Source organism: Stylophora pistillata, chromosome 7, assembly GCF_964205215.1.
Source record: "Stylophora pistillata chromosome 7, jaStyPist1.2, whole genome shotgun sequence".
Taxonomy (NCBI): Eukaryota; Metazoa; Cnidaria; class Anthozoa; order Scleractinia; family Pocilloporidae; genus Stylophora; species Stylophora pistillata.
The window spans coordinates 21,469,785-21,494,391 of NC_142525.1; the positions used below are offsets into that span (position 1 = coordinate 21,469,785).

At 37.6% G+C, this 24,607-nt stretch overlaps 1 protein-coding gene across 3 annotated transcripts; it reads left to right on the forward strand.

Annotated features, from left to right (window-relative positions):
* The first annotated feature begins 41 nt into the window (after positions 1–41).
* Positions 42–24,575, forward strand: LOC111342451 (protein Aster-B). Of its 3 annotated transcripts, none has more exons than XM_088728745.1 (25): positions 42–1,538; positions 1,653–1,697; positions 4,123–4,167; positions 4,744–4,870; positions 4,961–4,999; positions 5,308–5,389; positions 5,859–5,962; positions 6,733–6,828; positions 7,574–7,654; positions 8,584–8,808; positions 10,413–10,770; positions 11,865–11,917; positions 12,376–12,466; positions 13,122–13,237; positions 13,607–13,657; positions 14,261–14,352; positions 15,926–15,975; positions 18,319–18,372; positions 19,074–19,208; positions 19,502–19,568; positions 19,770–19,826; positions 22,185–22,283; positions 22,723–22,800; positions 23,094–23,136; positions 23,482–24,575. In XM_088728745.1, the coding sequence occupies exons 1-25, from the start codon at positions 1,381–1,383 to the stop codon at positions 23,554–23,556; spliced, it is 2,421 nt and encodes an 806-aa protein (XP_088584871.1). In that variant the 5' UTR covers positions 42–1,380; the 3' UTR covers positions 23,557–24,575. The 3 variants fall into 3 exon arrangements, with proteins under 3 accessions (XP_088584871.1, XP_088584872.1, XP_088584873.1); XM_088728746.1 differs by having other exon boundaries at positions 10,413–10,743; XM_088728747.1 differs by having other exon boundaries at positions 10,413–10,554.
* Positions 24,576–24,607: the final 32 nt, after the last annotated feature.

Genomic DNA, 24,607 nt, shown 5'->3' on the forward strand with positions numbered 1-24,607 from the left:
AGCTATCCCGAACAAAACCCGAACTTGACCCGAGCTGGGAACTTGGTCGTCGTGTGGGACTCGTATGGTCCTCATTCACACGTTTCAGGCCAGGACATTGAGGACTTGTCGACCTTTCGCGCTTACTTCCTTATTATGAGGACCCAAGCTTTTTCTAGTTAACCAAAATTGACTTATCCTATCAATGTAGGGTGTTTATAAGAGACAAAAACTAATTTCAGGATTGGTTTAATGAAGAAAGGGAAAATATTGCACGCAGAAAATCTCTCATATTTCTTTGGAACTAACGGTTACAACCCACAGTTTTGAATAGCGAACACTTTTATATTAAAAAATCAAGCTTCCAGCTCATGATGAAGGCAGATATGAGCGCCGGTACAGTCAAACAGTGGTGTTTGATCTCATTGGAGGTTACACCGTTATAAGAAGGAGACGTAAAGTAACAGTCGACGCAAAACCCACCAAATCGCTTAAATTCGCCATTTAGAGCCACAGAAACGACAATACACAGCAAGTGAGGTAGGTTTACATTTATTTTGAGCTTTAACTCAGACATTTCATGATATAAGTTTACGATAAACTGACCAGACTCGTCGCTTGTCTGGGCTCCCTGTGGAGGCACGGGGCGGGGGTGAAGTGCAAAATGAATCTTTATCGTTTGTTTTTGCAGCTCTGTTGCCTTTGTTCTTATAGAGCCTCCAAATTAAGCCGCAGCTACTTGGGCTTAAGTTTATGAAGAACAGAAAATCATCGTAGTCGTATTGCACGTATTGCAGCATATCGTTGAAGCTTTCGCAATGCTCTAACTGTCTGCACCCCAGTAGCCTCCTCTTAGAGCCTACTTCCCTGAGACCAAGATCACGAGGTATAATTTGAGAAATAAATCCCCTGTCATGCCCGCTATTCGCACAAACCGTTTTAAGAATACATTTTTTAATAGAATTGTTTTTAAGTATAATGTAGCTTTGTGAAAGTGTACTTCCTGTATTAGATGTAACATAAGATATGTAATTTTATCTTTTGAACAATAAAGACACACAGACACACAGCCAGAGAAAGATGGAGACTTCAGTGTTTGGAACTGGCCGCGTTGAGAACGCGACCTGACCCAAATATCCTCTTTATATCTATACGCTACTATCACGCCTTGTTTTATAACTGAACCATTGGAACGTGTGCAAGGTTCAAGCATAGTTAGCAAATGGTTAACAATGGTTCAAGGTTACCTCTTCGCTTTTTGCCCAGCTGAAGTGTGACGACGGACGCAAGCGACCGAGGAAGTCTAAGTGCTAATGTGGTCATCTGGGGGCGAAAGGAAAATTTGAACTTTTCGCCATCATGTAATCAAGGAGGATAAAAAATTAATACTCAGGTGATAGCATGGAGGAAGGTACCTCCTCTAATGCGGCAGATGCAGTGGAAGTCAAAGAGAATGAAACGAAGAAAGAGCGACCCACAAGCCTCGACTTAGAGAAATACGACGCAGGCAATGACGAGGAAGTTAAAATTCAAGACGGCAAGAAATCATCTACCACAAGGTTACCTAGACAGATCTAAATCAAGTTTTACCGCTTTTGAGCTCAAACGGGATTAGTTGAGGGCTTCTTTCGCCGCCTTTTAATTTTTGCTGTATGTTTTCGTACTCTAATTAGAAAACCGAAAGAGTTCTCCTCCTCCCAAGAAGATTTGCTGGAAAGGTTAGTAAATTTTTAGTGTGAGGTCAATTAACAGTGAGAATAATATATAAACGTCTAGCTCTTCAAATTAAAACAACATTTATGAACACATTTTTCCTGATCTTTTGCGTTCCTTAATATAATGTATGTATTTTAGCTATTTTTCCAAAGTTTTTTGAAATGGCATGATGCGAAAAGGGAGCTTATTCTGTTGACACTGCAGTTCCGTATCCCCATGCAATAATTTGTTGAATACGTTAGACCGTCGTTTAATTTGATTGAAATTCTACATTTAAATCACAGTGTAGTTTATGCGTTGGTTTGATAGCATCAGTACGGGTAAGAACGCATGTAACAGTTTTGCTTCTAAATTTTGCATGTTTGTAACATTTCGTTTATTAGCAGAGGATTTCCAAGAGTAAATTAAAGCAAAATTACAAATAGGTGTTTGAAAACAGGTGTTTCAGGCTGTCAAATCTTTTATTATCCGTTTTTGGCTGCTTGAAACCATTGCAGGGTTAATCCTCATTTAAAAACATTGCATGGACTTTGAAAATAAAATTAAGCTTTCCCTTCTGAATTTGCATCTGTTCTACTTTCACTATTATTGTCCAGCTTAGTGTTTTTTACCATAATATTTGCATAATCGTCAATCAGTGCATTAGCGTGGGCTAAGTGCAGATTGAGCTTTATTCAAAGAAGAGAGAGCTTAATGGTTTCTTTTTGTCACCGTACAGAAACATAATTTGGTTAATTATGCATGGTGGCTGGTTGTATAGTTTCCAGTGCTGTGGCACCAAATGAGAGTTTTTGTTTTCTTTTTAACTCCCTCTACAGATTAGGAAGGTTTTTTTCCTAAGTTATTCCAAGCATTAAAGTGCACCTACACCCAAAAAATTTTTTTCGCTTAACGAAGTAAGCTTATTTTTTTGAGTATTTCTGCGCAAAAATTTTTTTATTTGCTCAAATCTTCAATTTTCTATGCCCAGTCAAAATACGGAAAATCGGCCGCCATCTTGCCCCACGACCGAGTTTAAAGAGGAATGGCTCTAGTGGGTAATGTGACGTCAAATCGAGAACACGAAAGTCTGCTTTTCACACATTTTCACTTGTTTGGGAAGGTTGTAGTCGATAATTGTCCGAAAATATGCCGACTAAGTGTGTTGTAGAAGGATGTAGCAACGTGCGAAATTTGCAAGAGGGTATCGCGCTCCATACAATCTTCATACAACACACCTAGTCGGCATATTTCGGACGATATCGACGACAATCTTCCCAAACAAGTGAAAATGTGTGAGATGCAGACTTTCGTGTTCTCGATTTGACGTCACATTACCCGCTAGAGCCATTCTTCTTTAAACTCGGTCGTGGGGCAAGATGGCGGCCGATTTTCCATATTTTGACTGGGCATAGAAAATTGAAGATTTGAGCAAATAAAAAAATTTTTGCGCAGAAATACTCAAAAAAATAAGCTTACTTCGTTAAGCGAAAAAAATTTTTTGGGTGTAGGTGCACTTTAATTGTACTGTAAAATATTCATGAGAATTGCAGAGGTGAATAACGTACTTGATGTCATAACTGGGATCTGTTATGTCTGGTGTAAATGTCTTAATTTCTTGTATTGCACGCAATATTGCTTTTTGCTATAGCATATGGCTGAACTGCTTCAAATATCTTCTTTCACTGTGCAGTTATAGTTCTTTCATTTACGTACATACTCAAAGGCTATGTAACATTTTTTGTGTAACAGTTTCCTTAAACCCTTTAAACCCTCCAAGTGACCAACATCTAAATTCACCTTACCATAATACTGTGAAATCATTCATTAAGATTGTGAGAATAAAGAAAATGATCCCAAAGCAAAGAAGCTAAATTGATTCTCCTTGTCTGTACTAAAGGAAATGTTTAGAGAAGAGTATAGAGAAAATGGATACTGATGTTAGGTTATAAAGGATTTAATACATATACTCACACGATGAGAAGTTTATTTTTTTTCAGATGAATTGTTTAAAAAAAAAACCTTTAAGTTTGTATTGCTGGACAGGTAATGCAGTTACTCAAAAAACATTTAGACTTAGTGCATTTCAGCCTTCACTTATTTGGTATTAAAACCAATTATATTAACATCTGGCTGTGTGTTCTGTCTTTCCTGGTTAAAAGCCTGTTTGTATATGTATTGTATTGGGTTAAGGTTAGGTTTTGATCATTGGATATAAAGAAAAGTTATTAAGGAGATGTTTGAGTCTTAAGCCTTCCAGGAAAAAGGTAAGGGGTTAATAAACTTATGTTTTATCATTCGGAACAACTTTTGACAGAAATGACAGTGGTTCGCACTTTAAAAAGAAAAAGCAAATAGTTTTTCCTTTCATGGATTGTGATGAGTATTTGTTTGAAGATAAGTGGACCTAATTTGAGAATGACAAGATTTTTTTCAATACCTTTACAGTCTTGATGATGGTGATGACAGTGGCCAGAGAATTTCACCAAGAAGGTACACATTGTAGAATTGACTAATTTAAAAGTATATATACACTAAACAACAATGGACAAGGCTTTGTGGTCACTTTCTCAAAGTAGTAACTATGCTGCTCTTACACATTGTAGATGGTCTAGAGGCATTTTTTTATCTTATCCAACTGCAGTCAGTAGTATTCAGTAACATGCAAATTGAGGGCAAATATTAATCTGCTTTAGGAATTGTGCCACATGACATACTATTAGGTGAATAGTGTTTTTTGCGTGCTGATTGGTTGGTTTGGAAGCGATCTGCAAGTACTTTTCACCTCTGAGCAGCTGAAGAGACAAAATTGTGTAATAAGTAAATTATGTATTTTAACAACCCTTCCTCTTATCTCATAATTTATTACCTTTCTTTCAGGAGGTGGGTATATAGATAGTTATAATTATTGTTAACAGCTAGCACAACAAATGATAGCACATGGATAGGGCTCCAAGCTAAACTTTTTCCAAAACCTTTGTTTTGTGTTCAGTATAATTGTAAAATGGTTGTTAATGTTGTCAATTTTGGTGTTATTAATTGTAATCTCCAACTTTCTTCCCCTATCAGTAAAAGTATAACACATAGTTTAAGGTCAAAAATAAGGGATTTGAGTCCTTCAAGGAGAGCAACATCACCTGGTGCTAAACCAGAGAGAAAAACAAGCAAAGCTGGGGATAAAGTCAGAAAATCACCAGTAAGTACTCGCTTTCTTGTACTATTGTCTATACAATCTCACCTTTTTTAATCGGAGTGCTAAATAAACTTAAGTTTATTTTTTTTCCAGAAGTCACCTGGTAATTGGCTTCCTGCTTCATTCAATCAGGTAGAGATACTTTGATTGTTAGTTGATGGAAATTTGGTCATATTAGATAGAGGGGTGTGTCACTGGATGGATCCTCAATAGAGTCAAAATATTGAATAGAACTTGAAATTTGTATTACGTTTTTCTTGTTTTGTTTTGTTTTGTTTTTCTTTTTTTTGTGGGGAGGGTGTCAGGATTGTATCTGTCTTGAGTACAAATCAATTTTTGGGAGTGTTCAATTGTAGATGGCAAGTTTTATCATTGTTAGTATAATAATATTACTGGACAGTACTAGATAACTGTATCATCTCACTTACCTTAATTTGTAGATTTTTTCAAGTTATAAGACAAAATGTGGAGACTTCAAAAGATTATTTAAAGAACTTCCTGAAAGTGAGCAACTGATTGTAGGTAAGTCACTGTCATCGCTGTGGTTTGAAGCGATCCAGTTAGGTGTACCTGGGAGTTGATTCTTGTTTTACTTCTGTGATAGAGAATTAGATCATGTTGTGGCTAGAGTTTGATGTATAACTTATATACCTCTTGCACTTTCATTCGATCTTTGCTACCTAATAGTTAGGACTACACGTGCATGTGTACACATGCATGCAGAAATTTGAAGTAGTTTAATAAAAGGAGGTTTGACTCTGGTTTTCCTACAAAATATCAGTTGGTCTTTGTTCTTGGCAGCTTTGTCTGTTTATGATAAATTTGAACCTGCTTAAATGTTCAATACTTCCTTTGAATCACTATAAGGTAGACTTTTTTTATTTTTTTTATTTTCACCTATGCTGTATATCACATTGAAGACAAGAAATATTGAGCCTTCATTTCCAGTTGTCCTGGCTTGTTAATTTTTTTGTTTTGTTTGTTTTTACAGATTATTCTTGTGCACTACAGAGAGATATTTTAGTTCATGGCCGCCTCTATATCTCTCAGAACTGGCTTTGTTTCTATGCCAATATCTTTGGTTGGGAAACCTTTGTAAGTTTCTTGTGAGAATAAGTTAAAGTTATGTGAGGTTATGAATGAAAGTGTTCCAATTTAATTTTAGTGATTATGAGAAATGATACATTCTACTTAAATTATTGAACAGTGCCCAGTTGTTCAAACCTTGGTTAATATAACTCAGGGTAAGTGTGAAATCTGATTTCAGATTTGAAATCTTTAAATGAAAGATCAGTCTAATTCTTTTCATCAACAATTATTGATGATTGGGTGCTCTTAAAAGAATAGAGAAAATCGTCCTAAAAAGACTTTTGAACAAAGGATTAAAGAAACCCAGATTAAAATTTACCGGGTAACCCTGGGTCAGTGCTAGTCAACTTTTGAACAACTGGGTCCAGATGGAGTTTTCTTAGTGGCGTTAGTTCTAGTTGTACTCAAGCCCTAGAAATATCCAACATGCATTTAGAGCAAGCGTATACCTGTGTATAGGTTATTGCTCCTGTGAATGAGAGCCTGCCAAATTTATTTCTTGGTGAAATAAAAAATGGTAAAAGATGACACTTCAGGATCTTTAATCAAAGTCCTTTTGTATGATTTCTCAGTCACAAACAGCCATTTCAAGTTTAAGTGCAGTGATTGTTCCAATTATAACTTTTAAGAGTATAATTTTTGATAAACTTTAGAAATTTGATTCAGATTTTTGGGCTGATTGATTAGTCTGTTTGGGTCAATTTCCTAGTTCTTGACCTGTGACCTTTCTTTACAATGAATTTTAAATGTGAGTGGTTTCTTGTTTCCCATTGTAGGTGACCATTCAGTGTAAAGATATAACTAGTATAAAGAAAGAAAAAACTGCACTGGTTATCCCCAATGCAATTCAAGTTTGTACAGAGTCTGAAAAGGTTTGCATATGATCTACACACATACAAAATTGGTGTAACGATGTCACTTGGATGGCCGCGCAATAACCCCAGATTAAACTATAAAACGAAACTAGTCTTTATTCATCCGCCATGACAACCGGAAGGCATGGCCCATATAAATACCCATGATCCTTTGCAATGTCTTAGAACTTCTGCTAGGACAACTTCCGGTAGGATTACTATCAAAACATTACAATTGGGTTGGTCAAATCTTTATCCCTTTAAAGCTTTGTGTGGTCCCTACTGTATTTATTTAGTACACACTTGCAGGGTAAGGTTACAGAGTGTTTTTTGGCACTTGAGTTTGGAAAATTGTGCAGGCATATTTCAATGGCCTGATCCTTTTCCTTCAGATTTGTAGCTGCTTTGTAGTATTTTTCTGTTACTCTTCACTTTTCTCCCTTAACTACATCAGATGCTGTACCCTCCTCTTCCAAATCACTGTTGCTCTTGAGTCTTTCTCTTCCTTTGTCTCAGCAAAAACCGTGAGGTCAAAATTAATTTTAATAATTTTACTCTGAATTCCAAAATACAGTGACTCATCCTCTTGGGTAGATGACAGTTGTTTCTTTCCACTTTCATGAATTCCTTGAAACTCAATGTCTGGTACAGAGCTGGAAATCACTCCATTTCCAAGATTTGTTGCCATGTACTTGCTTTATGCAAGTTAATTTATATTATTAAACTTTTGTAAATGCTATGTTTCTGTGTTTCCAATCCCTAGTACTTTTTTGCTTCACTGATATCAAGAGATTCAACGTATACTGTGTTATTTAGGATTTGGCAAAATGCACTTTTAGATCAGGTATGTGTCCTTCATATTACTTAGCACAGCCATATTTTGCCTTGATTTAAGGTGGCTGAACACAATTTTTGATACCTTTGTTTCTTTCAGCACTTTCTCTAAAACCCTTGATCTCTCAGTCGCCAAAACTGGTAGCAAGCAAGTTAACAACACAAACTTTGTTTCTTTGATCAGTTAAGCTGACGTATGTGCCATTGCCATGGCAACATGAATAGATATAAACAGGCAATTAAAATTGGTTTTGTTTCTTTGTAGAAAATCTAGTCATTAGCTTTTCTTTATAATTTGCATGCAATGACCTTGTAACGATACTCACAAGTTAACACCATTTTGCTAACAATTTAATAGAGAGATCTTTAATTATTCCTTGTTGAAGGATCACTCAATTTTTTGAATTTCCTTTGTTTAAAATCAATTTTTTTTCAATACTCCAGTTACTTATTTCCTAAAGTATTTTCGTGCCAAATTTCATGAAATTCTAATGAGCGGTTCTGAAGAAATAAGCATATTTCCGAGAAAGCAATTTTCCATTCAATTGCAATTTTTTGACTTATTGCGCATGCACTGCATTTGACTGGGTAACATTGACTGGGTAACATTTGACTGGGTAACATTTGGTAACATTGAAAAAGCTGAGAATTGCTGGGTTCTTTCCACCGTAAACTTTTCTAACATATCTTTGTAATAAAAGATTAAAGCCTTCAATGCACTGTGCCAACTATAGAGAAAAATATAGCACAGATAGTGCAGGTAGGTATTGAGTAAATAAAATGACTGCTCTATTGATGGCATGTTTGTTTTTTGCAATCCCGGTGCATGTGCTCAATTGCATCAGCAAAAGCATGCACAAAAACTTTGTTCAGCCACCCTAAGTGCATTTATCTACTTGCTCTGTTACTCATGATGTGTCTTGGTGGTTTATTATTCAGCCCATGACCCCATCAGAACTCATCCAGCTGGTTGGAAAGTACTCAGAAGGAAGAGAAGACAGCTCTGAGAATGATGATTCAGATGATGATGATGATGCAAAACAGGAGGGGTCTGAAGAATCTGGAAGTGAGGGTGATGTTGAGGGTGAAATACCCTCAGACAGTTTATCTTCTCTCAGTCAAAGTCAGAGCTCTCTAGGAACTGAAAATGGGCCAGGAAGTCAGGTATGTTGTTTGGTGTTAATGGCCTGTGTCTCTGGGTGTGTTGGAGGGGGTGGGGGTCAAGGGGCTAAAGGATAGTACACAGTGCTCTACTTGCAGAGTGTTGTCAAAAAACGAGACTAAGTTTTAAAGTCAAAGATCTACTGGGTGATAATATGACTCCGAGAAATTTCTTCCTACAGCAGTGGGATGTAAACCCACCTGATACAGTTGATATGTTACAGCTGTAGCATTTGTTTGAAATACTATGTCTGTAAAAGAATATGTAAGAAGAAAATCCTAGTGCTCACCAAAATATTTTTCCAAAATAAAATGGTTATTAGTCCTCTTGAACCTAGTATGCCACAACAATTGATAAAAGCTAATTGGTTGCTACCCAGTTACTCACTAGTGAAGGTACCTCTAACAGTTACTTGACTCAATTTATGAGGTACAGTAAACACCCAAAAATAAGAACCTAGTGGACTTTTTAAGAACCTCTTGGCAGAAATTTGCCATTTTAATACCCCTTTAAATGAGAACCTTTTTAACCAAACATGATCAAGCAGGTTCTTATAATATTGGTTACAGCTAAATTACAGGATAAACAAACCACAAGTTACTGACACAATTTATTGGTGTGTGTAAAAGAAATAGAGGATAATAATTATTTACACAAAATGCCCAATATAATACAGTAGTGCAAACACTATATATGCTATATAGCTAGTTCTATAGAAATAGCACCATTTACTAGTGTTATTTACTTGTTACAGTAGTTGAAAGTTACAGTTATACAGTATTATATATAATTTTAGCCTGTATAAAGCTTATTTATATTCTTATGATATAATATGCAAAACAATGACAACTGTATCCCCCTCTTAGCAATTAAGAACCTAATTAAGAACCTGTTTGGCCAAAATTACCAACAACTACCCCGTTAAACAAGAACCTTTTTTGCCAGACTGCCAAAAAATAAGGCTCTTATTTTCGGGTGTTTACTGTACTTGGTTAGGATAATCATTAGATTCCCTGAACACTCTGTTAGTTATGCATACTCACTGTCTCATGACTAACTGAAGATTTCTGTCGTTGAATTGGGAATACTTGGTACTACATAGTATGCAGTTCATTTATCAAATTGAATCTACTAAATGTTCATGTCGAGAGTTTATGTGTATGCATGATCCCAACACTTAAAATTGTTTAGAATGTGTTATGGAATAATAGTACCTAGGAACAGTGAAGATGCCTTTAAGACACTGTAAAACTGTAGTTGCAATTTTAAGTACCGGTACCTTTAAAACTGTGACCTCAACACTGAGTCAATGTCTTGCCACTGCATCAGACAGTGCATCATGTAATACTTGCCCCACAATCACCATTACATTGCTCAATTCAGAAGTGTCAAAAACTTACTACATGCAATAGACCACTTTCATAAATGGCTGCCCGATTAATATTCTTTTGTTTAAAGTTAAATTAACCCTTCTGGTCTCGCTTGAGGTAATGTATTCTTTTGAATTTTGTACTGGAGAACGAGGCGAGAAGGGCTAATTTAAATTTAAACAAAAGAATATTAATCCGGCAGCCATTTATGAAAGTGGTCTATACTTTTTCATCAGATTATACCCTGTAAGGTTGGTGAAAATGCACCAAAAGTGGCTATCAGCCCACCATCTCCAGAGGTATCATCTTCACCAGGACAAGATTCAGGCCAGTTTCCAGCCTGTGAAGATAGCAAGAGCTCCAATGAGGCCACAACAGGTAGTCGTCCCCAGTCCACAATATTATCCCCTCATCTACAACTTAAAAATTGGATGAGGTCTGCTGGTGTTAAAAAAAGGAAGGTGGATGTAGAAGATTGTGCTGAGACAAAGGAAAAGAAAGACTTGAGCAGTGATCTGGAAGAGGAGGGTACAGCGTCTGATAACCATGAAGATGAACTGGAAGAACGTAGGGAATACATCGCTAGTGATACTCGTAATGACAGTTATAGTGATGATATATGTGACAACAATTGTTACTAATTACGAGAATAGTTATCTGGTAATAATCATAACGATACTAATTTTTATCATAATCATCTTTTTATTTAACAGCAAGAAATGTACAAATTTACAGCTGCCTTTAGAAACTAACACATTTATCATCCTGTGGATTTTTTTTGTGAAAGATTATCTTAAAATTAGCCACTTTCCACTTAGGTACAACAGCTCATTTTAACCTCAAACAATGGTAATACGGGATGAATATCTCGTGTATTTGCGTTGTATTCTAAAAAATTAGGTAAAAAATCTGGTAAGCTTAGGGATGATTTATTGTCTCACTTCAGGATTTGATTGAGGGAAAATGAAAGAGTTTGACTATTATCAAACTATGCTTGGATTTAATTTGGATATATCAACAAAGTTGAAATGGTAAATTGGCCACCGTAACGATTACAAAAGCTGACGTTTCGAGCGTTAGCCCTTCGTCGGAGCGAATAGAGGAATTGTGGGTTGTGTGTGCTTTTAAAGGCAGAAAATTGTGCTACGTTATTGGTGGGAACATGGCAACGAGAAAAACATGAATAAATTAGTGGAATGAAAAGCGTTTGTTGATCCCTGTGGGATTTAGACTGCCGGTTTGAAAGATGAGCTTTTGTTCAAGATTTTTACGGCTTTCCGTGCCACCTAAGTGCAAGGAAAGACCGCAGATTGCCATATGTTGCTTAGAATGATTAGGTAAATTAAAATGTCTAGCGACTGGTTTCCTCTATTCGCTCCGACGAAGGGCTAACGCTCGAAACGTCAGTTTTTGTAATCGTTACGGCGGCCAATTTACCATTTCAACTTTGTTGATATATCCAAATTATTTCGTTACTCCCACCGACGCTGAGCCCCAAACAGTTTCTTTCGAAACTATCAGCCTTTATGCTTGGATTTGTCTCAATCGGGAAGCAATCTCTCTTCCAGAAATTCAAATTTTCATGTAATTATTTGGAAGTTGCTGGATGAGAGAATGATATCTTATTAGTTGAAAACAAAAACTTCGTTGCTTTAAGTAGCATTGAATTGAATTTATTTTTCCTCCAGTCCCAGTGAGCTGTACGTGTGAGACTCATCTCAGCAGAGAGCTTTTTAATGAGGTTTGTAATAATTTCAGGTCATATTGATGTTCAACAATCTCCACAATCTTCAATCTATCTACCGGCAATTTGGAAATTATTTTAACCCGAAATGGGTTTTTCATTAATCTAAGGCATTGTGCACAGGATTTATGGACCCAAATCAGTGGTGTAAGATTCAGTTTACTTCAGATTGGCCTCGTGTGGGCATTGATTGAATTATAACCTTACAACAATCCCAAAAGCATACGTGTGACATTTTTTTGGAGATTACGTGAATCAGTAGACGTCTTAGTGTAAGGGTAAAACATTTTGATAGGAGAAATCTGGTTTAGAGAGAACGTAACTTGTTTGTAGATTTCATTTATGACATTATAATTTATTTTTAAAAGTGCGCGTGCTTTATATGACTCGAGACTCGAAAATAAGAAGAGCGCACTGTTTATGTGTCTTAAATGTTGCTTTGTGGTTATTTACAGGAGTTTCCTGTTAGCGTAGATACCCTGTTTGAATTCCTGTTCACAGAGTCTGACTTCTACAAAAGAGTACAAAAGGAGAGACGAACAAAAGGTGCGATTAGATTAATCCTCCTCACTCTAAAATCAATATGTATTTATTTTCCATATTTTCTTTATCGTATTTCATCTATCATAAGTTATCTTTTTCTCACCAAAGATAAAAGCAAGTTGTTGCCCTCTTCTTTATATGGAACTCTTTGATTAACACTTTTCGCAGTTTCATATAGGGGTTTCGTAACGATGTTTCGAGTCTTTTAGGGTGTTATGAGAAACTATCCCCAACTTGATTTTTTCTACAAGTCATAAGTTATTTTCCACAAACGGAGAGCATTCAGCTCTAAGTCACAGTAAACTTGAAAAAAAGATTAGTGTTCAACGTTATATCTTTTAAATAGACAAATCTGTCTTCTGGGCTTGATCACTGATAAGTCAAAACTTACATAAGAAACGCCAATGTGCCTATATTTTGTCTCCTTCTCGGTTCCCCGCGGAAATGAGACTTTAAAATAAACCAGCTGGGAAAAATCAATGCCTTACTAGCAAAGTGCGGTAAGCGCTTACGTGTCTTACAACATCTACATGTGTGTCAAGCGTGCTACGTGCAAATTCCACTGGTGATTGTAGTTTTGTTTTGTTTGTTTGTCTGTTTTTTTTTTTTTTGTTATCATCTTTTTTGAACGCTCTATTATTACGTCTATTCTCTGTAGATCTGGTGTTAAACCCATGGGAGGTAACAGAAGATGGTCAACGTAGAATACTCACTTACACCGTTTCACTCAACCACGCGATTGGACCCAAATTTTCACCAACAACAGAACATCAGGTGAGCTTGGTGATGATTGTTCTCCTTTGCAAGTCGGTTTTGGATATAATTGAAATGGTTTTCATCAGGCATTGCAGAATGGAGACAAGAGTAAATTCAAACCTGGCTCCTATTGGTCGTCTACTGCGCATTCAATGTTTCGTATGTCGCACAACGCGCGTTATGTAACAAAAATGGTTGCGAAGGGGACTAAGTTGCTACATAATCTTCTAGTTGTATTTAGAAGGTCAAAATGAGGAGTAAAATACGATGGCGATATTGACGTTCAGAGTTGAGCTCTGTCCAAATGATTAGGGGTGCTGTGAAAGTTTCAAGCAATCAGGCTCCATGTTGTTGTCTTCATTAATTGGAATCTATTCTAATCCTTAGCACTGTTTACCGGGAAGTAGTCAGGGAAAGGTGTACGTTGTTCACGTTGAGGTTCGTGCTCTTGTACTGTTTGACCAGAAGCTGCATTAATCCTTTGACTAGCATCTAATTATTCCTTACAATATCATCCCTGAATCGCGCAATAAGGTCGCAGGAATGAAGGAAATGATCACCAACTAAACAAGGTATTGATTGTTGCTAAATTCTCCCTGGTGACACCTTAGGGAATGTATAGAAACAGTATGGAGAATATGTAAAATGATACTGAAGTTAGAGTGTAAAGGGTTAATAATATCTGTCATGCTAGGTTGTTGTAGATATTTTTTTCCTCTTGGCACATGGGTCGAACGGTTGGCGATGGATAGAAGCAATTTTTCTTAAACTTCTGACGGACACGAGCACAACCTTTTCGACCAATCGTCTGAAAAAAGAACTTTAAAAACAAACCAAAATAGAACGATTTTCGTCGTCTGTTGTCTCTATGTGATATTTTCTTTTATTTTTAAAGTAGCTGTCATTTTTTTTTAGAATTATTTTCTTGTTTTGTTTTGTGTGAGTGTGTGTGTGTGTGTGTTTTTTTTTAATAGCAGTTGATGGGATCAGGTTATTTTGGACAGAACTTGGTTTTTTTTTAATGCTTCATTTGATTTACAGGTAAAAAACGATGGTATTCCATATGGCGATAGTTTTAGTGTTCACTGCAGATATTGTTTGACCAAGGCTTCATCTATGGCCAGCAGATTAAGGTACAATTCCGAAACATTGCATTTCGTATCCTTGTTATATCGTAGGCAGCGGCGCTGGCGATATAAATCGAATCATGTGTTCTGACTGGCTACTCGATCGAGCGGGCAAGATAGGCCTATCTTGTCCGCTTTGATCCCGCCCAAGAAAAGAGTGCGTGGTGCGGACTTACAAAGATCGTCAGAAACGGCAGAAGGCAGTCAGAGCAAAGTGAACGTACGATATTCTTGTTGGTTTGTTGTTCCACAAACACATTTGGCTTTCTTTCCTGGCTTTCGATCTTTGAAAATACTGTTTTGACCGTGCTTCTTCGGTCAAGTTGGATATTTTAGCTTCGTTCGTTCGTTCCCGTTTTTATGGACCTCGACCTCGTTTCAGCCATAAAAACGCGGAAAAAGAACCCGGTCAATATCCAGCATCTTCACCTCACGCTTTGTCATTAACGCATATTTAAAGAGGTAAATCGTTATTTTCTTGTGAACACTTTGATGGATCCATTATAGTTTGACTCTATGCTGTATACACGCCGGCATATAAATACACCTCATTCGATGGTTTAACATATAATACACGAGGATATTTTGCGAGTTTTGTTTTTTCTTTCCAAACCCGTACGGATGTGAATTTATTTTTTATTCCACTATTATTTCGTTTTCGATATACTTTCTACGGCCTTGAATGAAAATCGCGTAAGGCGGTAGCAACACAAACGGAACCATTAAATGCGCTTAAAAGTTGCTCAAAAAGACAAGCCTAGAAAACGAATAAAATCAAACTTTGGACCGTTCACAAAGGCTATTTTGTTGCCCCCCTCTCTGTCTTTTTTTTTTCCTGCTTTACCGTAATATGCAGTGCCATGGCATGATTAAATTGTGCATTCCCATGTCCTAATATGGTAAACTGGCGTTTTAGTGGATTAATGATAACTATTACTACATAGAATGTAAGGAATGTTGTGTGCTTATATGCATGACTTATTTGTGAACTTTGCCCGCTATCCACTATATTTATAATGTGACGCATAATGAGATCGACTGATAGGTGGCGTCATGTCACCAACACGCCGGTTTCTATACGTATTGTAATTTCGTTCTGGTTAGCAGCTATTCAAGCGTGGACTTGTTTTAATAGTAGTGTTATTATTTTATATGTTACCTACTGCTCTGGCTTAAGGAAAAGCACAGAAAACACAAAGTAAATCTGACTTATGAGTGAAATTTGCTCAACTGCGTGACGTAGAATGATCGGCCGGAATGTGGCGGTACGGCCTCATTTCGGTGTTACCACATACATGTCACGTTCTCAAACGGTGCTCGGGAATGTATTCTGGTAGCAACTACTTCTAAAATTTTACGTGTGTCATTTATATTCGTTGTCTACTTTGGTAAACAAAGGGAAAAGCATTAGAGGCATGAAACAAAATAAAATTCTTAATGGTTCTCAAAAGTTTTGATGATTAAACTGGTCTTCTGTGATTTGTATGAAATGATGCTACACTTGCCCACTGATATGACTCCATATTTCTTATCCTAGTTGTTTCAGTTTGTTGATGTTATATTTTTGAATTTACCACAGAATATCAGCCGAAGTCAACTATCAGAAGTCAGTATGGGGGTTTGTTAGAAGTAAGTATGCGTCAAATTTCTGTAATCGTTACAAATGTGCCGCCTTGTGTCTTGTGGTTGTATTTGAGTGAATTAGTTTAGGAAATATTGGACTTAGCCAGACTATTTTAGGTTACTTAGAAGCTAAACCATATGCTCCTCGTCCCGTGTGGGTCCAAAACCGTGCGGGAACAAGAACTACGACCGTTCGTTTTTTCGTGGACATGTCCCCTTCAAAACTCGCCCTTTTCATCGTCGGATGAAGGTGTTCGAACGCCTTTCGTCGGTGATGGCAGACTTAAAAAAAAACCTACAAAGCCGTTCTTCTCACTGAGGCAGTTGACATTTCCTCATCGTTATTATGACAGCTTTGCGTTACATTAGGAAAACCGTATTTACCTCGGCCGGTGTTACGCACGAGACTCGGTATTTGTGGTCAGCAGTTCGTTTTTGTTCCTTAAGTAACAGGCAATATCTTCAAAAGTAAAACTGCCCGGTTTACTCTGTGTAAAGGATACAAAACGAAGTCATTGAAATATTGAAGTCCCGCCTTTTTTGTATACTTACTTATTTGTAAATCATTTGTCTATTGCAGTTCCGTCTTTCTTTATGATTACTTATTTGGAGTACAGCCCCGGATCGATTTGATTACAATTTTAATGATCGTATTGTTGTCCGACAAGCACATTCAAATTTTGAAAATCTGCAAAACCTGATTGTAGAAGTGCATTTTTAAACTTTCTAAGGAAAAACAAAAAGCAAAGGGCTGTAAAGGAGATGCTGTCGAAATGGGAAACGGTCACAAATACCATCTATAGGAGGTGGAGTGTGGTAGAATCTCTTCGGCTTCAATCGCCATCTGTTCGATTTTCGCTATGAATTAATACATGGATTCTATTTCGGAGTCGAAATAATGTATAATTTATGACACCCAGCAAAACAGTCAGTGCTTTGATTGTAGAGTACATAAAATATATGTTGTACGGGTCGCAGGCAGGGTTTTCATTGGTAGATGGTTATTTTCTTAGTGCGATTATGTCCGTGTTTTGTGACTGTGTGTCATACTTGTAAATTGGTCCCTGTCTTTAGAAAAGATGCTTTTATATTCATCCTCGTGAATCAGGTGCGACAATCAGTCATTCTGATCAAAGGTTGTGGATCAAGGGTTTGGATACATGTTGTTATTTTCTCAGATAGTTTGAATGTGTGTTTTCAAATTCTCTGTAAATTTCGTTCCTTTCACCGGTTGGATTAGACAGGCAACATTTATTATGTAACTCAGCTCAGATTTTGGAAATTTCCAAGGTCAAATTGTTCCGAAAGGGAGATTCTCCCCACCTTTTTTTACCAGTACGTAGATCTATTAGTTTTGATCGAAAAAAGACCAACTTTGAGCTAAAATTTTAGGGGTAAAAATATTTTAAATAGACTTTGTTTTCGGTAGATGTATAATAAAGACACTATATTTTTATTTGGAGTGAAAATCGTGTTGATGCCATAGGCACTTTAAAGCGGATGTATTTTGAATTTAAATTTGTAATGCAGTGTTGCCTATTTTAATGTTGGTTCTGGTAAGTTGGCAAAAAGAAATGTTAAGTATCTTGTGCCTAGGGTGTCTGGGATGATGATAAATTTGTACATTCGAAAAGGGAAATTAAAGGTTTTTTGTACCAGTTGCTATGTTGGAATTCGAGTGTTTTTCTCTTCTTTAAAGTTCTCTTTTATTTCGGCCTTTCATCATCCAAGCAGCTAACGGTTCGGTAGCTCGACCGTTTGTCGAGTAATGTACAGTCAATAAGGAAGTCATCTTAACTTAGCAACGCGTGGACAATAATTGCGGGCTCAGAGCTCGTACACTGGTTCTCGTTTCCCCTCACATACAGGAAACACAGCGGTCAAACATCGGGCATGCGCAAGGGAATCGAGTCCGGCCGGCGACGCACCAATTTTCCGCGTAGAATTTCAAAAGAAAACATAAGAAACAGCCGCCGTCTCGCAAAAGAGGCGAAACAAAATTGAAACGTTCATAGAAATCTGTAAAAGGAAAAAAAGTAGGGAAAAGGGAACTTGAAACTTTTAGAACAAAAAGCTTAATTCAAGTACGGATATCCTGTTAATTTATCTTTCTGTTTTGAACTTTACCAAAGAAGTTCTACGTTTTTAAAACACCGTAACTTGTCAGTGTTGTTGTGTGTAACTCGTGTGAGACAAGTTGGGTCGGACAGCGTGAAAGCACACCACCTAGTCTTTCAACGTACGCACATACCGGTGTGTCCATAGAGAATCATATGTCTTTACCTGTTCCCCCGTTAGCTGCCGCTGTACTGAGACTGGCCTTAACTGGTTTTGCGTTTTGCTTCACAGATATGATAGAGAAGAATGCATTGGAAGGTCTTGAAGGCTACTTTAAATTTTTAGGTAAGTTGTTATCTTTTGTGGAATGAGTGGTCATGGCGTTTTATCTTCAAAGCTCATTGAACAAGATGGATTAGTGAACGTAATTTCACTTAGCCCACGATAAGGTACGAGGTCTTGAGCAACGCGAGCCGGCGAGAGGTCTGCAAGCGGTCTGGTATTAATGACCCCCGGCAAACGTCTCCCTCCTCGTCTCCAATCTCCCCGCGGGCGCAGAAACGCGCGCCCTGCAGCATTAATAATGAGGGCTAACGCTCGAAACGTCAGCTTTTGTAATCGTTACGGTGGCCAATTTACCACTTCAACTTTGTTGATATATCCAAATTAATAATGAGGGTTTATTCGCAAGTTCAATTTCGCAAAGCTCATGGGAAAGAGGTTTAAAGCATTTTTTTGTACTTGGCTATTTTAAAAGTTCGATATTTCAACATCCAAGTTGGACTTTGGAGTGTAATCTGTTGGGAAGAGAAAAAGTTCGAGGAAGGGCCTCGGAGTAAGAATGATCACTGATTACAAACTTAACCTGTGATGTGATACCAGGTTCAGGAATCTCTCTCGGCTACAGTGGGGAAAGGGTGTAGAGGGGAGGGAGGGGAGGGGGATTATCACCACTCTTCCTCCCCTGGCCGGAACTTCTCTTTTCCTTGGCTTAGTTAACTCGCACAGTGTACCTCACATGGTGTCGTGATATGGTTTTTGTGCAGTGGAGAGTCTGAGAAGAGAAACTACAGAAGGACAGTGGCCTAAGAAAAGGAAGACATCGCCAACCAGGAGACATAAGAGGAACCGTAGTATTAAGAACAAGGAATCCATGGAGACAGCCACGGAGAAGACTGAGAGTAAGTTTCGCCGGAAGTATAAGTGACTGAGTCAAGTTGCCGGAAGTGATTAAACTGGAAATACACCAGACCCGTGAATCTAGTCATATACAATATGAATCTTGTTTCAAAGTTAATGGCTGTCTGTTATCTACACTGACCAGTAGACTCAAACAGTTTAGTGACACGGTTGTTTTAAGTAACATGACTGAGTGAAATAAGTTAGGTTGTGAAAAGAATGTCCCGTGAAGATGACGCCCAACTAATCTTGAGTTTATTTGTAATTTGTTATTTCTTACTGTTGCTGTTTTTAGAGGTACAATCAGGCTCGTTGCGGAGATTGTGGCCGAAGACAGCAATATCTGGTTTGTTAGGATTACGGTGGGTGATTTGAAAAACTCATAATTTGTGTTTGTCTAATGTGCGATTAGCTATATGCTCAATTTTCGGCCTGCAATGCGGCTCATTGCGGTATAGACTCATTGTGACAAGAGAAGATATTCCCAATACGCCTTACCTTGCTTTTTTTTATTTTACACTTACCGATGGGAAACGATAAAATTTCTTCTTTTTTTCCCATAGGTCCTATGTGCCGGAAGTTGCGCTGAAAAACCCCCTTGCCTTGCTTGTAACATTACTGTAAGTTGCAGACGTCTTGTAAATTGCAATTTAAAAGTAAGGAAGAAAAACGAACAAAAATATAGATAAATAATAATGAAGCAGCCAAATGTTATGGCGTATAAAAGCCCTGAGGTTCTGGGAGAACGGTTTGTTGAACCATCCGGTTTGTTCTGGTCACGACACTTCTTTCAATAGCAATTCTTTAGAAGACAATTATTTGACCGTTGCCGTTTCGACTGATCGACGTCTCGTATGCAAATATCTTACGATCTCGTGGCTCTGGGAATGAAAACAATGTTACTTTCATTGAGTGCTGTTTTGTAACGAAACAATGACCATCTTGTCAAGCAGCAACAATTTATAATGTGAGCGAGAGAAGGTATTCCGTTCATACGCGCCATTCTTAAGAGGGAGTTCGTGGAGGATGTCCAAAGATTGTATTGAAAGCGCTCGATCCATTGACGAAGTGTGGTGTTTTCGTAACAAGGCATTGTGAGTTCTTAGCAAGTTTATCTTGTTTATTTGATTGTACTCCCGAATAACGATATGCTTATTATTTAGAATTTGCAACACGAACGGCTGTTTGCGACCTGGAATTCAAATAAGTTCGCTGATGTACGAAATTCAAAGAAATATCGTCTAGTCGACTATCAAACAAAGGAACTTTCAGATAGCACCTGTTTCCAAAAGTTCCGGTTTTTTTTTTGTACGTTAGGGCTGGTGTAGTAGTTAGTATTATTTTAATTCTCTTGTTTATTCCTTAGTCGTCCGTTACGTGGTATATTTTCAGTTTCATAGGCTTTAATCGGTCGCTAGATGAGATCAGTTCGAATCTCAGGCTTTTTAATTATGTGTTTCCTTCTCTCCTGCTTTGCACAAGTAGCTGATTATTTTTACTTCAATCCATGATAGTAATTTATGTTACTTCGATCGCAAATTCTAGACCGTTAGCGTTGCATCATTGTAAAATTAAAAACGTTATTCCTTGTGTATGCGGTAGTTAAAGCATGCTTGGTTTACCTTTTCATCCACTTATTTTCTTTGTTCACCGAGCAGTTTTCACCGTAGATTGTTTGACAATTTCCGCTTTGGCCTTAATTTGAATTTCTTGAATAACTAGCTCTACTTTCTACAGACAAAACATCTTGAAATCAGCAAAGTTTAACCACAGTTAATGCATTGTTTCGACAAGCCATAGCGAAACTCGCAGACGGGCCGTCACCGAAACGAATATGAGATAGTTGTTGGAAAAAGCTTTTTGAACAAGCTAATGTGAGCTTAGTAGTTTTTCGTCTTTAATTTGTCAAAGGTTAGTCCATCTTACAGATCTAGCGAGAAGTAAAATATCGGACAGGCCACGAACTTCTTGGAAAAAATTTAATTAGCTTTGAGAAAAATGGGCACTAGAAGCTAATGTATCGTCCTTTGCCAAGTGTTTTGATGAACACGCCTTTCCGAGTTATGTACTTAGTTCTAAAAGTGACGTTGAAACCTACAGCGCTTTTGTTATAAACATCTTGTTTTTATTTCGGCAATGCGCTTTAATTTCGAAGAACTAAAGTGCAGACTGCAGACATCTGACTCGGTGTAAACACGGAGCGGCGACCGTTATTCATATCCACTTGAAGGACGAACGATATGCTGTAATGTGAGATGTTTTGTTGCTGAATAAAACAAATTACGTCCAGTTTCGAGATATTCACAAAATATACTTGTTTGGTTGGGTATAAATACACTAAAGAGATTCTAGTAAACGAAAAAGGAACGAAAATTTTTGTGGATAACGAGAATGGACATTCATGGATTCCAAATGACGAGTTTGACAAATTTAGGATTAGCTTTTCAAGATTGACGTAGGTTCCTTAATCCTAGACTTAAAATAATTCAGACGGCTGTCATTAGATGTAACACCAGCGTATTATGTGTGATACCAGTTTGGATGTGGAAAGTGATCGAAGGGCTGTGCTGAAAGTCATTGCCACCGCAGCTGCTTACTTCACAGAACGAGTTCACTCATCCTTTAGCAAATAACGTGTCAACCATGTAAGCCGTGTCGTTATTTTTACTAATTTTCGATGGTTTGAGTAGATTAACCTCAGCAGGAAAGACCCTCAGAACACTTGCTTGCCTCACTAAAAAAATCACCAAAATGACACGAGGAAGCTAAAGGATGATTAAGAAGATTGACACTGGTTGTAAATTTCAAAGTGGAACAATTTCAGTTCACTGAATTAGACCGCAATGATATCGACAAACCACGACATAACTCTACGACACTATAATTTCGAAGCATGTCATAACCGATTTATTTAATAATAATATGTTAGTTTAGTCGGGAGACGGTAGAAGTAAATCACTGATGCTTTTCCTTCACAGGCTTGGAGCGTTGCTTTTGTTGAACTTGGTTCTCGTGTACAAACTGTTTTTACTTGAACGCGCAACTCAAACAGGAATTTACTGGGATGGTAGCATCAAGTGAGTTGATAAAAATTCATTGAAGAGCCCCGTTTTCCTGCAACAAACCCTACAGTTTTGGTTTTAAAGTACATCATCCTGCCTTCATTTTGAACTGTTTTGTCTGGATGGTAGTGAGCTGTGAACCACAATGTCTGCATGCACTTTGACGCCGAGTGTACAAATTTCCTTGCAACTCGTTAATTTCATTATAAGCTTGGCCTGGTTAGAGTCGGAGTTTGCCAAGTGGCGCGAGTAAAGTTTGAGGTGCATGTTGATAATATTCTTTAAACAGGGGTTTTTACCTTGATTTGATTTTAAGACGAGCGTTACTTCGCTTGTACGTCAATGAGTCTTTTGAAATCGCAGAATGATTTTTTAAATATGTATTGGGCTATTTGTTTTTGAGAATATCATGATATGATGTTATTGTCACCATAGTACTGTTTACCTTTGTTAGGGATTTCCCAGCAGATGCTAAGGAGTGGGCAGAACTCCTCCAACAACAGAAACATATCCAACAGATAGAAATGAAAAGGTGAGTAAGTGCAGGGCTGGCTGTTAGTAGCCCAGTTCTGCTATCTCTTGGCCATCAGGTGAAAAGGTGAGTAAGTGCAGGGCTGGCTGTTAGTAGCCCAGTTCTGCTATCTCTTGGCCATCAGGGTGGCGTGCAGTGTTAGTTAAATTTGTTGCTAGTCGCGAATCTAACTGGGATTTTTGTCAGTTATTTACCTACTATGGAATGTACTATTTTAGTTCTAACTCACTAATAACTTTTAGTGAACGTGTTTTGTTCTTTCTTTACATTTGCACTCTTTCTTTGTCGCTCAGGTGGCGAGAAGTCCTTGCTTCATCAATTCAACTCCTGAATCAGGTATATTGTTTCCTGTCCTGTCGGACGACAACGCCTAATGAAGAGAGAGAAAATTCGTAAAGTTTGGCAACATGTCCTGATGGAAAAATCTTCCTAAATTGCCGAAGGGATGTGAATTTTTTTTTAATATTCGTCTATAACCAAGAGGCAGTTTGAACACTCGCGAACCAAAAGGTTAGGTAACTTAGGCAGAGAAGTTTTCACCACTCCTCTCCCTCCCCTCCCTCAGCCCTCCTGTCAGTCCTATGGGGTGGGTGGACCTGGATACTCAATTTTGACGAATTTGTCTTTAAATCAGCTTGTCCGAAAACTCAAATTATATTCAAGGCCTTTTTTTCTTCCCAGGTTCAACAGTCACTGGACACTCTAAAGGAGGAGCTGGACAGAGAGCATACTTCTACTTCTCCAGTACAAACGTGAAGAGTACGCGAATGGGCAGGATCATACCAAAGTCTGAGACAAAATGTTCGCTGTGAAAGAAGAATAGTCTGGTACAAGACACTGATGGGTGGGACCGTGCCGTGGAAGAGTTCCAAGAGTTCCAAGAGTTCCTAACTCAGCAAGTTCCACTGCTGAGTTAGGAAAATCGTCTTCACTTAGCTGTTGATATTTTGGCAATCCCCAAAAGCAATTCTCTTTTCGGAAAGGAAATGATTCAAATTATTTGTTTTTTTTTAATGTTTCTTTAATATTTTCAGACTAAGACAGTTATTATTTTTTTCTTTGGTTTAACTGCTTTCTTTGCATCTTGAGTTCTTCTGTTGATCAGCTAAAACAGGCGACTTTCTCATTCCTCTAATCATCAAGACTGTAAATATAGTACTAGGAACTGTAATACATTCGCTAGGAAGGCAAACGAAGAAACCAGTTATATTGTGTGTGTAGCATTCACTAACGGTGTGGTTCGAAATCAATTTTATTTACAATTCACAAGGCATTCAATTCTCTAATGGATTTTAACCTTAAAAATCAAAGAATTTTATTTTGTGCGCAAATTTGTACAAGATTGACGCCATAGACTACAATTCAACGTTATTCAAGGATAGATTTGGCCACTGACTTGAAGTAAAGGAGGCGTTCATTTAAGGCGGCTGGAAAGAATTTTTCGCAACGCCTACCGATTATATTCAAAGCGCTTAAAAAAGCAACTTATCCGCTTCACAGTTAAACACGGTGGGTATAGCCTGACAATCACTGTTATCATCTTAGCGTTAAGGGGAAATCCTGTGAGACACTTTTGGGGGACTCGGGAAAACTGTTTGGAGCCACCTTAATTCAGTTTAAATTATACAAGCTATTCAATTCAAAGAAAATCGTATTGTATTGATACAAGAAAATGCTTATGTAAGTTGTTGGCCAGAAATTGTACAGTTTGATTCCAGGAAGAGTTATTAGATGTACCTCTGAGGTCGTTAAATAAACATGCATTAAGTAAATAACTGTGAAATCATTTATATAAACGTACACTAAG

Coding starts and splice junctions, on each gene's coding strand:
- LOC111342451 (XM_088728745.1), top strand. CDS start 1,381: ATGGAGGAAGGTACCTCCTCTAATGCGGCAGATGCAGTGGAAGTCAAA. Junction 4,168..4,743: donor CAGAGAATTTCACCAAGAAG/GTACACATTGTA, acceptor TTCCCCTATCAG/TAAAAGTATAACACATAGTT. Junction 10,771..11,864: donor ATACATCGCTAGTGATACTC/GTAATGACAGTT, acceptor TTTTTCCTCCAG/TCCCAGTGAGCTGTACGTGT.